This window comes from Sebastes umbrosus, chromosome 9, assembly GCF_015220745.1.
Source record: "Sebastes umbrosus isolate fSebUmb1 chromosome 9, fSebUmb1.pri, whole genome shotgun sequence".
NCBI lineage: Eukaryota > Metazoa > Chordata > Actinopteri > Perciformes > Sebastidae > Sebastes > Sebastes umbrosus.
The window spans coordinates 1,800,819-1,816,991 of NC_051277.1; the positions used below are offsets into that span (position 1 = coordinate 1,800,819).

The following is a 16,173-nucleotide window of genomic DNA, read 5'->3' on the forward strand; positions in this document are numbered from 1 at the left end:
AATAATTACAACTTATGTAATGTTTTTTAGTCTATATTTGTTTACATTTTGGTATAGTCTCCATTAAAAGTATGCAGAATTATCTATTGGTAGCTCCTGTCTGCAGAGAACCCATTAATGTACAGACATCTATCACTGGATCGCTGAGAGACTGAAGGGAACTTAAAAACATGAAGATTCTCAGTGAAGTTCTGCAGCGGCTCTTTTTTCTCTGATTTCTAAGTGGATTCATGGACGTTTATTCTGGATGGACATAACAGGGGGTATAAACTGAGCGCTGCCAGAGGCCACACACACACACACACACACACACACACACTGTCTCAAACACACACTGTCTCACACAAACACACACACTTCTATTTAAACTGTAACTGAATAACTGAACTTCATGGATCAGTTCGCCACAGAGGAAAGTAAAACCAAGGTTATGACAGTTAAACAATGCCAGGCAGGATATGTATGTGCGTGTGTGTGTGTGTGTGTGTGAGAGATAGTGACAGTGTGTGTGTGTGACAGGAGGATAAGGCCAAGCATGTTCACTTCCAGGCTGAAAGAGGCCGATGCGTCATCTAATCGCTATGAGCCGTCTGCTATTTGCATGTAGTAAACCAATCCGCGTGTGTGTGTGTGTGTGTGTGTGTGTGTGTGTGTGTGTGTGTGTGTGTGTGTGTGTGTGTGTGTGTGTGCTCACTGTACATAGGAAGCTGCAGAAGCTACAAAATAAAAGTCTGGTGAGGATATGGGGGAAAAAACACACGTCTTAAATTCACTAAATAACAACTTGAACCTGATATTTGATATTGAAAGCTGCAGAATGCTCCTTTATACCGGCGCGTTTAGACGTCCAACATGGCGACAGGTTCACAGCCAATCAGAGGGCCAGATTAAAAAGGTGTTGACCTCTGACCTCACACCGCTGTTAACATGACATCACTGCTGCAGTCTCAGAGGAATGAATAAATCAAACGCACCTTCTGTCTGCAGCTTCTCTGACTGAACTAATTCACCCTGAGTGCTACCACACACACACACACACACACACACACACACACACACACACACACACACACACACACACACACACACACACACACACACACACACACACACACACACACACGTACATGCACACGTACATGCACACATACACACACACACACACACACTCCTCCTGGTTAACTGCCATCAGAGTGTGAATCAATCTCCGCTCTGCAGCAGGAACACGCCTTCGTCCGGAAAGGATGGAGAGGAGCATGATGGGAGTGAACGCTGGGAGGTGTGTGTGTGTGTGTGTGTGTGTGTGTGTGTGTGTGTGTGTGTGACATCAGGAAGATGGATGAGTCACAGCCATGTCTGATTCCTCTGAACTTTTGGTTTAACCGCAGATTTTTGGCATCAAAACCTGCAGAAAATCTGCTGCTTTCCCAACAGCGTCTATATACTGTATACTGTGGTACTCTTTATACTGTGTAGTGCTCTGTAGTACTTTCTAGTATCCTGCAGTACTCTGTGGTAGGGGTATTTAACCAAAACTTCACTCTCTAACCGACCTGATTGTGGCCACATCGGTCTGTTGAATCCATTTTGTCTTGTTACCTTCCAACTGCTCAGTTTGTTCTTTTATTCTCATAAATCTGTTAAATTAAATGTTCAGTCAGCAACTTTCTTTCTTTTCAAACAACGACATTAAACATTAAAACGGTGAGACACTTTTCACTCACAGTCCTGATTCTTATCGGCAAACTTCTAGAGAAAGCGTTTAGTTTCTCTTTTAGTTTTGATCCGTCGTGCACAGATAATAATCTGCTGAACATGTTCACTGAGATTAAACAACATGATGTTAAACATTAGAGAACAGGCTAAAGTCTGCATGTCTAACTCAGCGTGTTTCATTATTAATTTGTACATATTCTTTATACTGTGAATATTAGCACACTCCATCTTTTCTATGGAGGACAGAACCTGCCAAAATCAAAAATAAATAATAAATGACTCGATAAATAAATAAATGTCATTAAATGTAGCAAAAACAATATTAAAAAAATGTATTTATATATTTCTGTTTTAATTTTCTTCTTTATTTATTTATTTATCTTTGTATTAATTCCCTTATTTATTTACTATTCTGTTTAATTTCCCTTTTTAATTATTAATGTATTTATTTTTTATTATTTTTTTACATTTATTTATTTATTTTTGCATTTTATTCATTTTATATATTTTTTTTAAATGTATGCATATATTCATGTATTATGTATGTATTCAGCTAATATCTGCACGATTTTGCATAATGAGGAAGAAATGCATAAAGAAATGTAAAAAGAAATGTGTAAAGCAATGTATAAAGAAAATAAATAACGGATGATATGCAAAGAGTAAATCATGCAGAAATAAATAAGTAATTAAATGCATGAATACATAAGTAAATACATACAAAAATAAATGAAAAATAAATAATTAAATGCAAAAACAAATGAATAAAAACAAATGCAAAAACAAATAATACAAATTTAAAAATTAATAAAATTAAATACATAAATAAATAAAAAGGAAAACAGAAAAGTAAATAAATAAGGGAATTAATAGAGAAGCTAATTAAAACAAAAATATCAATTTATGTCACATTTTTGAAAAATGTGAAAATATGCTGCATTGTAAAAGAGGCTGAAGTCAAAATAAAATATTGTTATTTACTATTCCTTTGTCCCGTAAAACATAATATATGTATATATGCTGCATCTTCTGGTAACAAATATACAAAACCAAAAGGGAAAAGAAAACGTCTAAATACAAATAAAGTGCAACATGTCAAATAAAAAGTGTACACTGAATATCAGGAAATAGAAAAATCTCCCATCTCCCGGGCTTTCTCCGAATACCTTCAATATAAGTCATTAACAATAATAAGTTACGGTACAGTAGATCATCTAAATGATGTCACTGGTCTGGTAGAACATCCAGTTCATGTTTGGTGTAAAAGTGTTTCTTTACTTCCAGATTAACGTCAGTGTGTGAAGCTGAACTTCAGTCAACAGATCAGAGACGCTGAAGCTGAACAGACGAGTCTGAACATGTCTGACTGACGGAGACCCCGGTTAACACTCACACACACTTACACACATACCAGGCTGGTCTAAATGGACATACTACTACAGGAGGGAGATACAAGAACATAATACTGTACTATGCTAAACTAAATACCACTCTCAAACCAACACAAACTACGTCCTCAGATCCTTCAACAGTAGAAATACACAAAGTCTTAACTTACGGTGTTTTGTGCCCCTGAAACTTTCACTATATGCAGCTGATAATACTTGTGTACTTTTACTGAAAGCAGGATTTTCGATGCACAACTTTTACTTGTAGTGTATTTCTACATGAATGTATTGGTGTATTTATTTAAGTAAAGGATCCGAGTACCTCTACGGCCCTAAATATCAGCAGACATCGTTCATTTCTGAAGTTAAGAAAGTTGATCGATTATTTTACTCCTCATCGTAACAGTGAGATCAAATATACGTCACTCGACCCGTTACTGTCGGACTGACCTCCTACTCTGAGACGGTTGATAAATACAGAACCATGTTTAAATCTTGGTAAATTATGGGGGAGGGGGTGGATTTCAGACCTTTTTCAGACCTTTTTTCGGACATAAGTCTGACTTTTCATCTGCCTTACTTCTGCCTCTTTATCGACATGTATCCAACATTTTTTGGACATTTTTCAGACTTTTTTTCGGACATACAATGTCGGACTTTTCTTCTGCCTTTCTTCAGAGGTTTTTCAGACATTTTTCAGACATTCTTTTGGACTGTCTTTTCAGAAACATGTCGGACTATTCTTCTACATTTCTTCGCCCTTTTTGCAGAAATTTTTGGGGTATTTATCTGACATTTTTCAACCTTATTTTCAGACATTTTTCTGAAATTTTTTGGATGTTTTTCTTCCTCTTTGGGGCGTTGTCTGAGCAAGAAGGAAGTGACGAAAGAGAAAGGAACAAGAACAAGCTGATGAAGCTAAAAATGTGAATCGACGGGAAACAGATCTTCTCTTCAGTGTTTTTGTGTTCGTGATAAACAGAGAATATCTCAGTTTCCTTCATGAAAACAGTTGAGTTGTTTTGTCACAACGTGTGATGAAGCTGACGTCCTCTCAAGGAAGTCGTTAATGTAATCAGCAGATTTCTCAATCAGTCTGCAGAGTTAACGAGTTTCCATGCAGCTGTTTGTCAAAATAAATCCTACGTATGTGAGACACCGGAGCTGATATGATCATCTATTGATCATATAAATGAGCTGCATAGAGCTGATATGATCATCTATTGATCATATAGATGAGCTGCATAGAGCTGATATGATCATCTATTGATCATATAGATGAGCTGCATAGAGCTGATATGATCATCTATTGATCATATAGATGAGCTGCATAGAGCTGATATGATCATCTATTGATCATATAGATGAGCTGCATAGAGCTGATATGATCATCTACTGATCATATAGATGAGTTGCATAGAGCATAGAGCTGATATGATCATCTACTGATCATATAGATGAGTTGCATAGAGCATAGAGCTGATATGATCATCTACTGATCATATAGATGAGTTGCATAGAGCATAGAGCTGATATGATCAATAGATGATTATCAGCAGAGTCAGGAGGAAGAGCAGCAAACCGAGTCCATAAAGGGAACAGACCGAAATCATCACACTATAAAGCAAATATTAATATTATATCAGCAAACCAACAATGTCTTCTACTGCCTGACTCATTCCCACTGGTGTGCGCCGTGTTTAAAACCAAGCGCTCCTCTTATAAAGCTGCTGAGCCTCCAAAACTTTTGCATTTCTCAGCTGAACTTTATGCAAACCAGGAAACATTTTCATACTGCAACACCCCCCCACCCCCCACCTCTCACCGCCGGGCGTGAAATGTATCACAAACTAAGCGCCCCTCCCTCTTTCCTTGGAGCCGCCTGGTCTCCACCTGCCCGCCAGACACACCGAGTGCAGCAGACTGGAGCTCCAGACGTCATCTGTTCAACAACAGCTGCACGCCGCCCCCCTGCTGGGTGATGGATCACAAACCAAGCGCTCCTCTTCTTCTAGCTGAGCGGTGTGTTCCTGCAGCAGAAGATGATTCAAAACAACGAGCAGCTGCACAAACCTGCTCTTCCTTCTCCATCCCACTAACTCCACCCACCCTCACAGGCCCAAATCAAGCGCTCCCATGGACCTGACAGCTGAGCCTGCAAGCACACACACACACACACACACACACACACACACACACACACACACACACACACACACCTTGTTCATGCAAAACAGCTGAACACAACTGTGTAAACCATAAATCAAGCGCTCCCTGATGCCTGGGGCACACACTCCAACAACTCCTCTCTTCCAGGCCTGTTATGGGTCATAAATGAAGCACGCCCCACCTGACTCTCAGTCCAAACCCACCCACGGCTCACAAATCAAGCGCTCCCCATCTCTCCTCTCCAGTAGCAGCTGAAGACGCTACCCCTCAACCCCCATCCACCCTCTCCTCTGGCATGTCATGCATCACAAACCAAGCGCTTCCGTTACCTTTAAAGTCCAAACTTTCAACATCCTCACATCTTTCTGTTCCTTTCCAACAAACGGTGCTTTTCATTGTGCTAACGTGTCTCCTCGATTCCTTTCCTCCCCTCCTCTCCTCACGTCTTAGACCCTCCCACCTGAGATGCAAGCGGAGGTGGCGAGGAGAGAAAAAACAAGGAAATGTGTTTCTAGAGAAATCAGACGTCCTTTCCTCTGAAGCGTCACATGAAGCGACGTCCGTTTCTGATGACGGCGGCAGCTGATCACAGCTGGATCAGCTGATCATAGCTGGAAACTCCAGTGATGTTGATGTGTATCAGATCAGTCCGATCAGCAGCAACGTCCAATCAGTAACTGATATCCAATAAGGGGGCGTGTCGTCGGTAAAAGACCTCGGTGAAGGATACACCAGTTTTTCCTCGCTCTCCGCTCCTCCAGAAGCCTCCTCTCTCCTCTCTCTTCTCTCCTTGTCTCCTCGAGGTGCATTTAAGGGACTCAAAGATCCTCCATGATGGCGGAGGGGGAACGATTTCCGGGTCAAGCGAGGTGATAGGATGCGAGGAAGCAGCAGTTAGCATAATGAAAAAGACCCAAAGACGTCTGAAGATACCTCGTCTGTCACCTCCCTCTAAGCCTGTCATGGTACGTGTCCACAGCCTCCGTCCTTTCCACGCTTCCCATTCATTGTCTATGTAAGGAGGGGTGCAATGCATTATGGTAGCGTGGCGGCGCGATTCAGTGTGCTGACTTGACTATGACTTGCCCCAAACTGCATGTGATTATCATAAAGTGGGCATGTCTGTAAAGGGGAGATTCGTGGGTACCCATAGAACCCATTTACATTCACTGATCTGGAGGTCAGAGGTCAAGGGACCCCTTTGAAAATGGACATGACAGTTTTTCCTCAACAAAATTTAACGCAAGTTTGGAAATCTAGTTTTAAAACTGAGCCGCTACAACCTCCAAAATATCGTTTGCGTTAAAGTGTTCTTATTATCTTTGACAGAGCCCTGACCTGCCGTACATCACAAACCAAGCGCTCCCTTATGACCCGGAGCTTCCCCTTCACATCTACAGCATCTTTTCAATCTCAAAGTGTAACTGGAAACAAAACAAAATTAAACTAACCCCACCTCTCTGCCCTTCTCCACCTAGACTCTCTCCCCTTACCTGGCATGTAAGGCCAACACAAAACAAGCGCTTCCTGATTACCTCATGACATGGAGCGACCCATCACATGCACAGCTTCATTTATCCTGTTCTGCAACACAAAGTGGAGCTGCAACAAAAATCAAACCAACCCCTCCTCTCCATCTCGTCTTAGCTGTGGTGGATCACAAATCAAGCGCTCCCACCAGCATCATGTATTATTTCTGCGTCCCAAAGCTCTTAATTTTCGTTTCCTCGCTCCTCGATCCTCGCTTGAACCGGAAGTTGTTCTGGTGCGCCATCTTGAAGACCGTCCCAAAGCTCTTATTTGTGCATCGAGGAGCGAGGATAGAGGAGGCTTGCCGGAGGAGCTGTGAGCGAGGATACACCAGTATATCCTCCACGGAAGTCTTTTACCGACTGACACGCCCCCTTATTGGATATCAGTCACTGATTGGACGCTGCTGCCGATCCGACTGATCTGATAACTTTACCTCTCAACATCGCTGAGTTTCATACCGGAGTGAAAACAGATCACATATTAAACGTTTTATATTTTAGTTGTCTTCTGATTCACCATCTAGTTATAATCTGTGTTAATTGAAGCTCTGAACAGCAGCAGAAGGACCTGCAGTAGCTCTGCTTCATACACCGCCAGTGAAGCAGCCTGACACTGAGAGGGGTTTATAAAACCTGATAAACTGACTTAAAATAACTTTCTTTATTTATTAGAATGATTTGTCTTTTCATGATGTTATTTCCCCCGTTAACTTTTATTAATGATACTATTAAAGTCAGAGAGAGAAGGAGAGTCTGTCTGTCAGCAACAAACACCTTTACATCATTTATCCTCATTTCCATTCAGTCACATGAGGCTGATGATTCCTGAACGTCGGTTTGATATGAGTTACATCATTTACATTTTCCCTTTAGCCTAATAAATAATGTCCAGTGTTAAAAAAACACCGTAGTCATATTCTGGGTTATGAAATAATGAGCTCACAATCAGAATATCAATAACTACTGATGCTAATAATGAATAAATAATATAAAGTTATTGTGCCAGTAGAGATGGTTCCTGGTCCTCTAAGCATGACTCAGTCCACAGTAGAAATACAGACTGCAGCTTGCACTTGTCTTTATTAGTATTAGTACAGTTCAGACACAAACAGCTGTTAAAGCTGACTGACATTTGATCCAGATGTGATCAGCTGCTGCTGTCATCAGAAACGGACGTCGCTTCACGTGACGCTTCAAAGGAAACGACCGTCTCATGTCGCTTAAATCGTATTTCCTCGTTTCCTCTCTCCTCGCATGGTTTCCTTGCGTCTCTCCATGCTTCCCTGGTGGGAGGGACTAAGACGCAAGGAAAAGATGCAAGTGAGGGAAACGGGGATGCAATTAAGAGCTTTGGGATGCAGCTTAAGTCAAACCTGGTCCCTTTTACTCTGCCTCCCCACCCCTTCATGTAGATCCTCTCCTCTCAGCTGACAGGTGACGCATAACAAATCAAGCGCTCCCATAACTGTCTCATTAAGTGGAGCTTCCCCTCACATGCACGGGAACATTTTTATTCTATCCAAAGCACAAAGTGGAGCTGCAACTAAATCAAACCAACCCTTCCTCTCCTCTTCTCCATCTCCTCTTAGCTGTGGTGGATCACAAATCAAGCGCTCCATAATGACGGGACCTCAGGAGTTGGAGCTTCACATACACAAGCATCTTGTGTTTTTCTCTGCAACAAAATCAGCCAACCTCCTTCTCCATGTACACCCTCTCGTCTCAGCTAGCATGTGGTGCATCACAAATCAAGCGCTCCCTTCCATTACCTCAGGAGTTGAGGTGATGAAGGGAGCTTTTCATGCACAAGCATCTTGTGTTTGTTATTTTACTGCAACACTTTAAATGAGACAAAATCAAACCAACCACCTCCATCTAGACCCCTCCTCTTACCGGGCATATGATGAATCACAACGAACCAAGCACTCCCTTTATTACCTCACTGCTTGGAGCTTCCTTCTACATGCAAAAACATGTTGTGTTTTTCTCTGCAACAAAATCAGCCAACATCTTTCTCCATGTAGACCCTCTCCTCTTGGCTGGCATGTGGTGCATCACAAATCAAGCGCTCCCTTCATTACCTCAGGAGTTGGAGCTTCTCATGCACAAGAATCTTGTGTTTGTTTATTACTGCAACACTTTAAATAAAACTAAATCAAACCAACCACCTCCATCTAGACCCCTACTCTTACCTGGCATAAACAAATCACAAATCAAGCGCTCCCTTCATTACCTCACTGCTTGGAGCTTCTCTCTACATGCACAAGCATCTTGTGTTTTTCTCTGCAACAAAATCATCCTCCTATCTCCTCCTCCATGTCTCTCCTCCATGTCTCTCTTCCATGCAGACCCCTCTCCTCTCAGTTGGAATGTAAACCAAGCGCTCCCTCCTCTACCTCAGCTGGAGCTTCCCCTCACATCTTCATCATCATGTGTTATTTCTGCAACTAAATCAAACCAAGCCCCCTTCTCTCTCTCTCTCTCTCTCTCTCTCTGTCTCCCCATCTCCTTGTAGACCCTCTCCTGTTGGCTGGCATGTGGTGCATCACAAATCAAGCGCTCCCTTCATTACCTCAGGAGTTGGAGCTTCTCATGCACAAGAATCTTGTGTTTGTTTATTACTGCAACACTTTAAATAAAACAAAATCAAACCAACCACCTCCATCTAGACCCCTCCTCTTACCTGGCATGTGATGCACAACGAATCAAGCGCTCCCTTCATTACCTCACTGCTTGGAGCTTCTCTCTACATGCACAAACATCTTGTGTTTTTCTCTGCAACAAAATCATCCTCCTATCCCCTTCTCTGTCTCTCTTCCATGCAGACCCTCTCCTCTCATCCTCAGTAAATCAAGCGCTCCCTCCTCTACCTCAGCTGGAGCTTCCCCTCACATCTTCATCATCATGTGTTATTTCTGCAACTAAATCAAACCAAACCCCCTTCTCTCTCTCTCTCTCTCTCTCTCTCTGTGTCTCCCCCCTTCATGTAGACCCTCTCCTCTCAGCTGGCATGTGCTGCACCATGAATCCAGCGCTCCCTGTACCTCCAGACCCTGTGAAGCCTGTGAAGCCTGCAGCCTTCCTCTCACATCAACACCATCATGTTCACGTCTCTGCTTTCTCCTGCAACATCCAAAACACACAAAGCGGAGCAGCAACAGAAACCGAGCCGACCTTCCTCTGCACCGAGCCCCGGTCCTCACACCGTGACACACACAGACACACACACACACACACACACACACACACACATACATATGAACCGGGTCTTACCTCTGGAGCTGCTGAAGGCGGTGTACCAGGACAGGGAGACCAGCCCGCACAGCCCGAACAACAAGACCGTCAGGAAGGAGACATTACGGAGCCTCATCTCCGGAGCACCGGGAGCATGTCCGCACCGAGAGGGGGGAGGACGGGGACGGAGGGGAGGGATGGAAGGATGGAGGGAGGGGGGGAGGCAGGTAGACAGAGAGAGAGAGAGAGACAGGTAGACGGAGAGAGAGAGAGACAGACAGGTAGACAGAGAGAGACGGAGAGAGGCGGGCGGAGCTGTTACCGTCTGAACAGCAGCAGCGACACTGAAGAGAGAGAGAGAGAGACATAGAGGAGAGATAGACACAGGGAGAGAGAGAGAGAGAGGGAGTGTGAGAGAGAGAGGAGGAGAGAGAGAGACAGAGAGGGAGAGGGAGAGAGGGAGGAGAGGGAGAGAGAGGGAGAGGAGAGGCAGAGAGAGAGGAAAAGGGAGAGCGAGAGACAGAGACACAGAGAGAGGAGAGATAGGGAGAGAGAGAGACAGAGAAAGGAGAGAGAGAGAGACAGAGAGAGGAGAGAGAGAGAGAGACAGAGAGAGGAGAGAGAGAGAGAGACAGAGAAAGGAGAGAGAGAGACAGAGAGAGGAGAGAGAGGGAGAGAGAGAGACAGAGAAAGGAGAGAGAGAGAGACAGAGAGAGGAGAGAGAGAGAGAGACAGAGAGAGGAGAGAGAGAGACAGAGAGAGGAGAGAGAGGGAGAGAGAGAGAGAGACAGAGAGACAGAGAGAGGAGAGACGGAGAGAGAGAGACAGAGAAAGGAGAGAGAGAGAGGAGAGAGAGAGAGAGGGAGGGGAGGAGACAGGGACAGGTAGAGAGACATTAGGACATGAGAAGAGAGAGAAGTGATAATGTGCTTTATAATAAACATACAATAATAATCATCTTTATTCAGGCTGTAAAACCAAACTGATTCACAGGAAGAAGCAAATTAAACACAACGTTCCCTCCTGTCACCACTGATATAGATAAGACTAATGTTTTTAATTACATTTAACAGGTTAAACACTCTTATCTTGCTGTTCTTCCTCTCAGAAAAACGTTATAAACCTGCCTCAAGGGTTCAAGGATCTTTCTTTGTCATATGTCAGTTCCAGCAGAGCAGTCATTGGTAATGAAAATCCTTCAACATGCTCATAAAATATGTAGATATAAAAGTGGAAATCACACAAGTAAATGTAAAATGAGAATCTAAGACATAAAATAGTGCAGGTAAAATACATATAAACATAAGTAAATATAATATAGTAATGTAAATGTAAATTTGTAATTTTGCTGACGACAGTATTTCAGATGGGAACAACTGGATGTAAACAGGATCTTAGCAAAATAATATATCCATAAAATAATATGGCTTAAAAGACTCCTTTTATTATTTTAAGGTACTGATTTTAAAACATATTCGACTATGATTGAAAACTTAAAACTCAAAAATTCTAAAGTAGCAAAAATGATTCGATTATTAATTAATATATATATTAATTATAATTAGATTATTTAGACATTTCAAATTTATTCCAATTGTTTAACAGACCATAATTGTTTTTTTATTTTATTCATCTTTTCCATTCCTTACATTTTATTTGTTTTATAATTTATTATTTTATTTTTTATACTGTGAAATATATTTACTGAATTATTTTTTGTAATGAAACATCTGAACATGTTTATGTAACTACTGTATTGAACTTTCTAAATAAAGTATAGAAAAAAAGAATATAAACAGGATATAGTATTTATACACATGACGAGAGGTAGTATATGTACACACAGAGGTGTAAACAGGAATGTAGTATGTAATAATGATGTAATTGTACACAACATAGTAACGTTAACCAACAGGTGAGCATGCTAGGCTAATGCTAATAACCTCACATTCAACCTTGTTCTACTAAAACAAGTATGTCTTTCTAATATCAAATCTCACCTTGAATACAGTTAAAACGAATGTTTTAATTATATTTAGTGGGTTACACTCTTCTCTTGCTGTTCTTCTTAGAAACATGATTTATTCCAAACTAAACAGAAATAAACTGCTTGTACACAACACTTTCTACTAAACTAAATGACTCCTAGTTTATCTCTAGTCTTTAATGACTCCTAGTTTATCTCTAGTCTTTACTAACAACACTAACAATCTCTTTTGTTCTTCTTTGAGGTATTTATTTATTTTGTCTTATCTTTTATTGAATCTTTGATTTGTTTTCTTTGTTAGATAAGTGAAATACATGAAATGTCATGTCTCTCTTTCTTTGAAATTCTGACTAAACATTTAATTGTATAATTTAATTATTAATATTGGTAGTTCGTCTGTATGTGTATATATGTCTATATGTAAAATTCAATAAAAATATTGTTTAAAAAAAAGAAAGAAAAGAAAAACAATAGTAACAATCTCCTTAAACGATGTGTCTTTCTAATACCAAAACTAACCTTGAATATAGTTCAAATTAATGTTTTTATAATTGAATTTAATGGGTTTAACACTTCTTCTCAAACTAAACAATTAAAGGGTCATTTAATTGCTGTCTTGTAATTGTTTTTCCCCATGTTTTCCATGTATCTGTTTTTATGTTTTTTTATTTTATCCCACTCACAATGTTGTTTGAAGAAGTCTTTATAGATATTTAAATCAATGTCCTCCTCACAAACACTAACCATACACTTCCATGCAACACACACACACTTGTCTTTTTTGATATATTTACTGTATTGTTATTGTTTTTATTATATATATCTTGTCCTAATTGTTTTGTTATCACTATTATGTAGTCATATTATGTCTTTATATTAATCTTGTCTCTAGGTGGAGGCTTCAGATCAGACCCTTCCTGAACTTTATATCATTCATTTATTTTGTTGTTATGTTGTATAGTCTTAAATTGTGTAAAATAACTAAACAAATAAACAAATAAACAAATAAACAGAAATAAACATGTTTCCTTGAACACATCACAGTAACGTTAGCAACAGGTTAGCATGCTAGGCTAATGCTAACAGGTTAGCATGCTAGGATAATGCTAATAACTTTACATTCAACAGTTTTCTACTAAACTAAATGACTCATAGTTTATCTCTAGTCTTTACTAACAACAATAACTATCTCCTAGAACAATGTTTGTCTTTCTAATACAACAACTCACCTTTAATAGAGTGAATATAGTGAATATAGTATAAACTGATGTTTTTAATGAAGCTACCTGCTAGTCTCCTGCTAGTCTTCTTCTGTGAAGCTGAATCCAACAGCCGGACAGCGCCTCTAGTGGTGAGAGGACGACACCTGCTGGTTGGTTTCAGTATTACACACATTAAACACATTAAGACTGAGTACAGGAACATTTCTGTCCTCATGAATCACCTCCTCATTATTTCTTTAAAATGTGTCAAATATTTACAACAAATGGAAGAATAATACACATTAAAAATACATTTTATTTACTTTACTGAGCTTTTTTTTGGTACATGTGCTCGATTTTCCAGAGGATCCTGGAATGGTGATTTTTTTAATGGGTTATGTATGAATAATTGTGATGTTTTGTTTTTTAACTAAACCTTAACCCTAACAACTGAATAAAAAAAATTAAATGAGTAAATTGAAGGAACTAATTAAGAATATTAAAGTTAGTATCTTTAATAAAGATAAAAATATAATTATAAAGCTCCTCTCTGCGGGTTCACACTGACATCTAGTGTTCATCTACAGCAGGTACAGCTCTGAGCTCAAAATAATAACATTATTTATTTATCAATATAACAACAGTTATAATGACACTAAATAATAAATATCACCTCAGCACCACCTTAAGGACCACAATATTATTTATTATTATAAAACAACAGTTATAATGACATTAAATAACAATTGATCCCCTCAGCATCACCCTGAGGACCAGAATATTATTTATTATTATAAAACCAACAGTTATAATGACATTATATAATAAATAATCCCCTCAGCACCACCCTGAGGACCAGAATATTATTTATTATTATTATTATAACAACAGTTATAATGACATTAAATAACAATTGATCCCCTCAGCACCACCCTGAGGACCAGAATATTATTTATTATTATAAAACAACAGTTATAATGACATTAAATAACAATTGATCCCCTCAGCACCACCCTGAGGACCAGAATATTATTTATTATTATAAAACAACAGTTATAATGACATTATATAATAAATAATCCCCTCAGCATCACCCTGAGGACCAGAATATTATTTATTATTATTATTATAAAAACAACAGTTATAATGACATTAAATAACAATTGATCCCCTCAGCACCACCCTGAGGACCAGAATTTTATTTATTATTATAAAACAACAGTTATAATGACATTAAATAACAATTGATCCCCTCAGCATCACCCTGAGGACTAGAATATTATTTATTATTATTATAAAAACAACAGTTATAATGACATTAAATAACAATTGATCCCCTCAGCACCACCCTGAGGACCAGAATATTATTTATTATTATAAAACCAATAGTTATAATGTCATTAAATAATAAATAATCCCCTCAGCACCACCCTAAGGACCAGAAGAGAATATTATTTATTTATTTATTATTATAAAAACAACAGTTATAATGACATTAAATAATAATTGATCCCCTCAGCACCACCCTGAGGACCAGAATATTATTTATTTATGCACAAAATAGCTTCACCTTCATCTTGACATGAATATATGACCAAAGACTGCAATGGTAGAAGTTTAATATTAAATATTATATTATTATTGAAACCTCAGAGCCTGAATGTGAAGCTTGGATGTCTGCTGAAGACAGCAAAGAGTTTTTAAGAGCATTACTGAAAACCCTTACTTTTTACTGTGAATTTCTACCTTTATGGCTTTAAACATATTAAATCCAGCATTAACTTTTCAAATGGTCATTTCCAGCAAATTTTAAGTAAGAAATTAGTTTTATGCTAGCGCTATGCTGATCAAGATTTCGTGATAACTTGATAATAATTTGGGGACAATGACAAGGCTGGATAGCTAGTTAGTCTAGTTGTTAAACATACTGTCACATTATAAACTAGGGGAAAAAAGTTAGTAAACTTGTGTTTTGGTGGATTATTTCTCTGTTATTACAATGCTAGTGGTCATTGTATTTTACATTGTTGGAAAGCCTGTTTATTTACCTTCACAATGATGTCCAACTTGTAAGGATCATGCGTTTGTGGGATGAGCAGCACAGCTGATTATGTGGGGAGCGCCCAAGTAAAAATTGCCAAAATGCTCTGCCAATGGTAAACAGTGAATTCTCCTGTTGGTGTTGACTCTTGTTTTGAGTTGTTTGGTGGATTGGATGATTGAACTCTCTATCAGTAACAAGGAACAAACAAGACATATTGACTATTTTACACTTTATTCATTTAATACACCATCAGGAGCCTCAGTAGCGGTGGAAGATCCATACGCAGCCACAACAGCCTGGCACCTCCTCCTCATGCTGGTCACCAACCTGGTCACACGTTGCTGTGGGATGGCGTTCCATTCCTCAACCAGGATTCACTGCAGGTCAGCCAGCGTGGTTGTGTTGGTCAACACGTAGTGAGTGTTATGTGTAGGACATCCACACCATGCAGAGTTAAGAACTGATATGTGTTTTACAGAATTCACAAACTGTCAGATGTCTGTACAGCACACACTTAACAATACAAACTGAGGGGATTAGAAAGAGAAGTAAGTGATCATTTCAATGTACACTGTCAGCATTCACAGTAACGGGATGTATTAATCATTGTTGTGTGTTTCTCCTCCAGCAGACCAGTGATCCAAGAAAAATAAAAGCTCAAAGCATCGTGGTGTCCTCTCCCTGTTGTTTCATGAATATACAGAACACTATATATACATGTATATATACATTATATAATATACAGAACACTCTATATACATGTATATATACACTATATAATATACAGAACACTATATATACATGTATATATACACTATATAATATACAGAACACTATATATATACATGTATATATACACTATATAATATACAGAACACTATATATACATGTATATATACAC

The 16,173-nt window shown here is 39.2% G+C and overlaps 1 protein-coding gene across 2 annotated transcripts in view; it reads right to left on the reverse strand.

The window, feature by feature from the left end:
* Positions 1-13,303, reverse strand: part of mgat4b (alpha-1,3-mannosyl-glycoprotein 4-beta-N-acetylglucosaminyltransferase B) — a 78,777-nt gene extending 65,474 nt beyond the window's left edge. Inside the window, exons 1-2 of one of the 2 annotated variants that reach the window (XM_037780052.1) lie at positions 13,256-13,303; positions 10,079-10,383 (exon numbers count right to left, since the gene is read on the reverse strand). In XM_037780052.1, the coding sequence (XP_037635980.1) occupies positions 10,079-10,175 (97 nt within the window). In that variant the 5' untranslated portion in view covers positions 10,176-10,383; positions 13,256-13,303. Of the gene's footprint in view, positions 1-10,078; positions 10,459-13,255 lie in introns of those variants that run through there. The other variant, XM_037780051.1, reaches the window with a different exon arrangement.
* Positions 13,304-16,173: the final 2,870 nt, after the last annotated feature.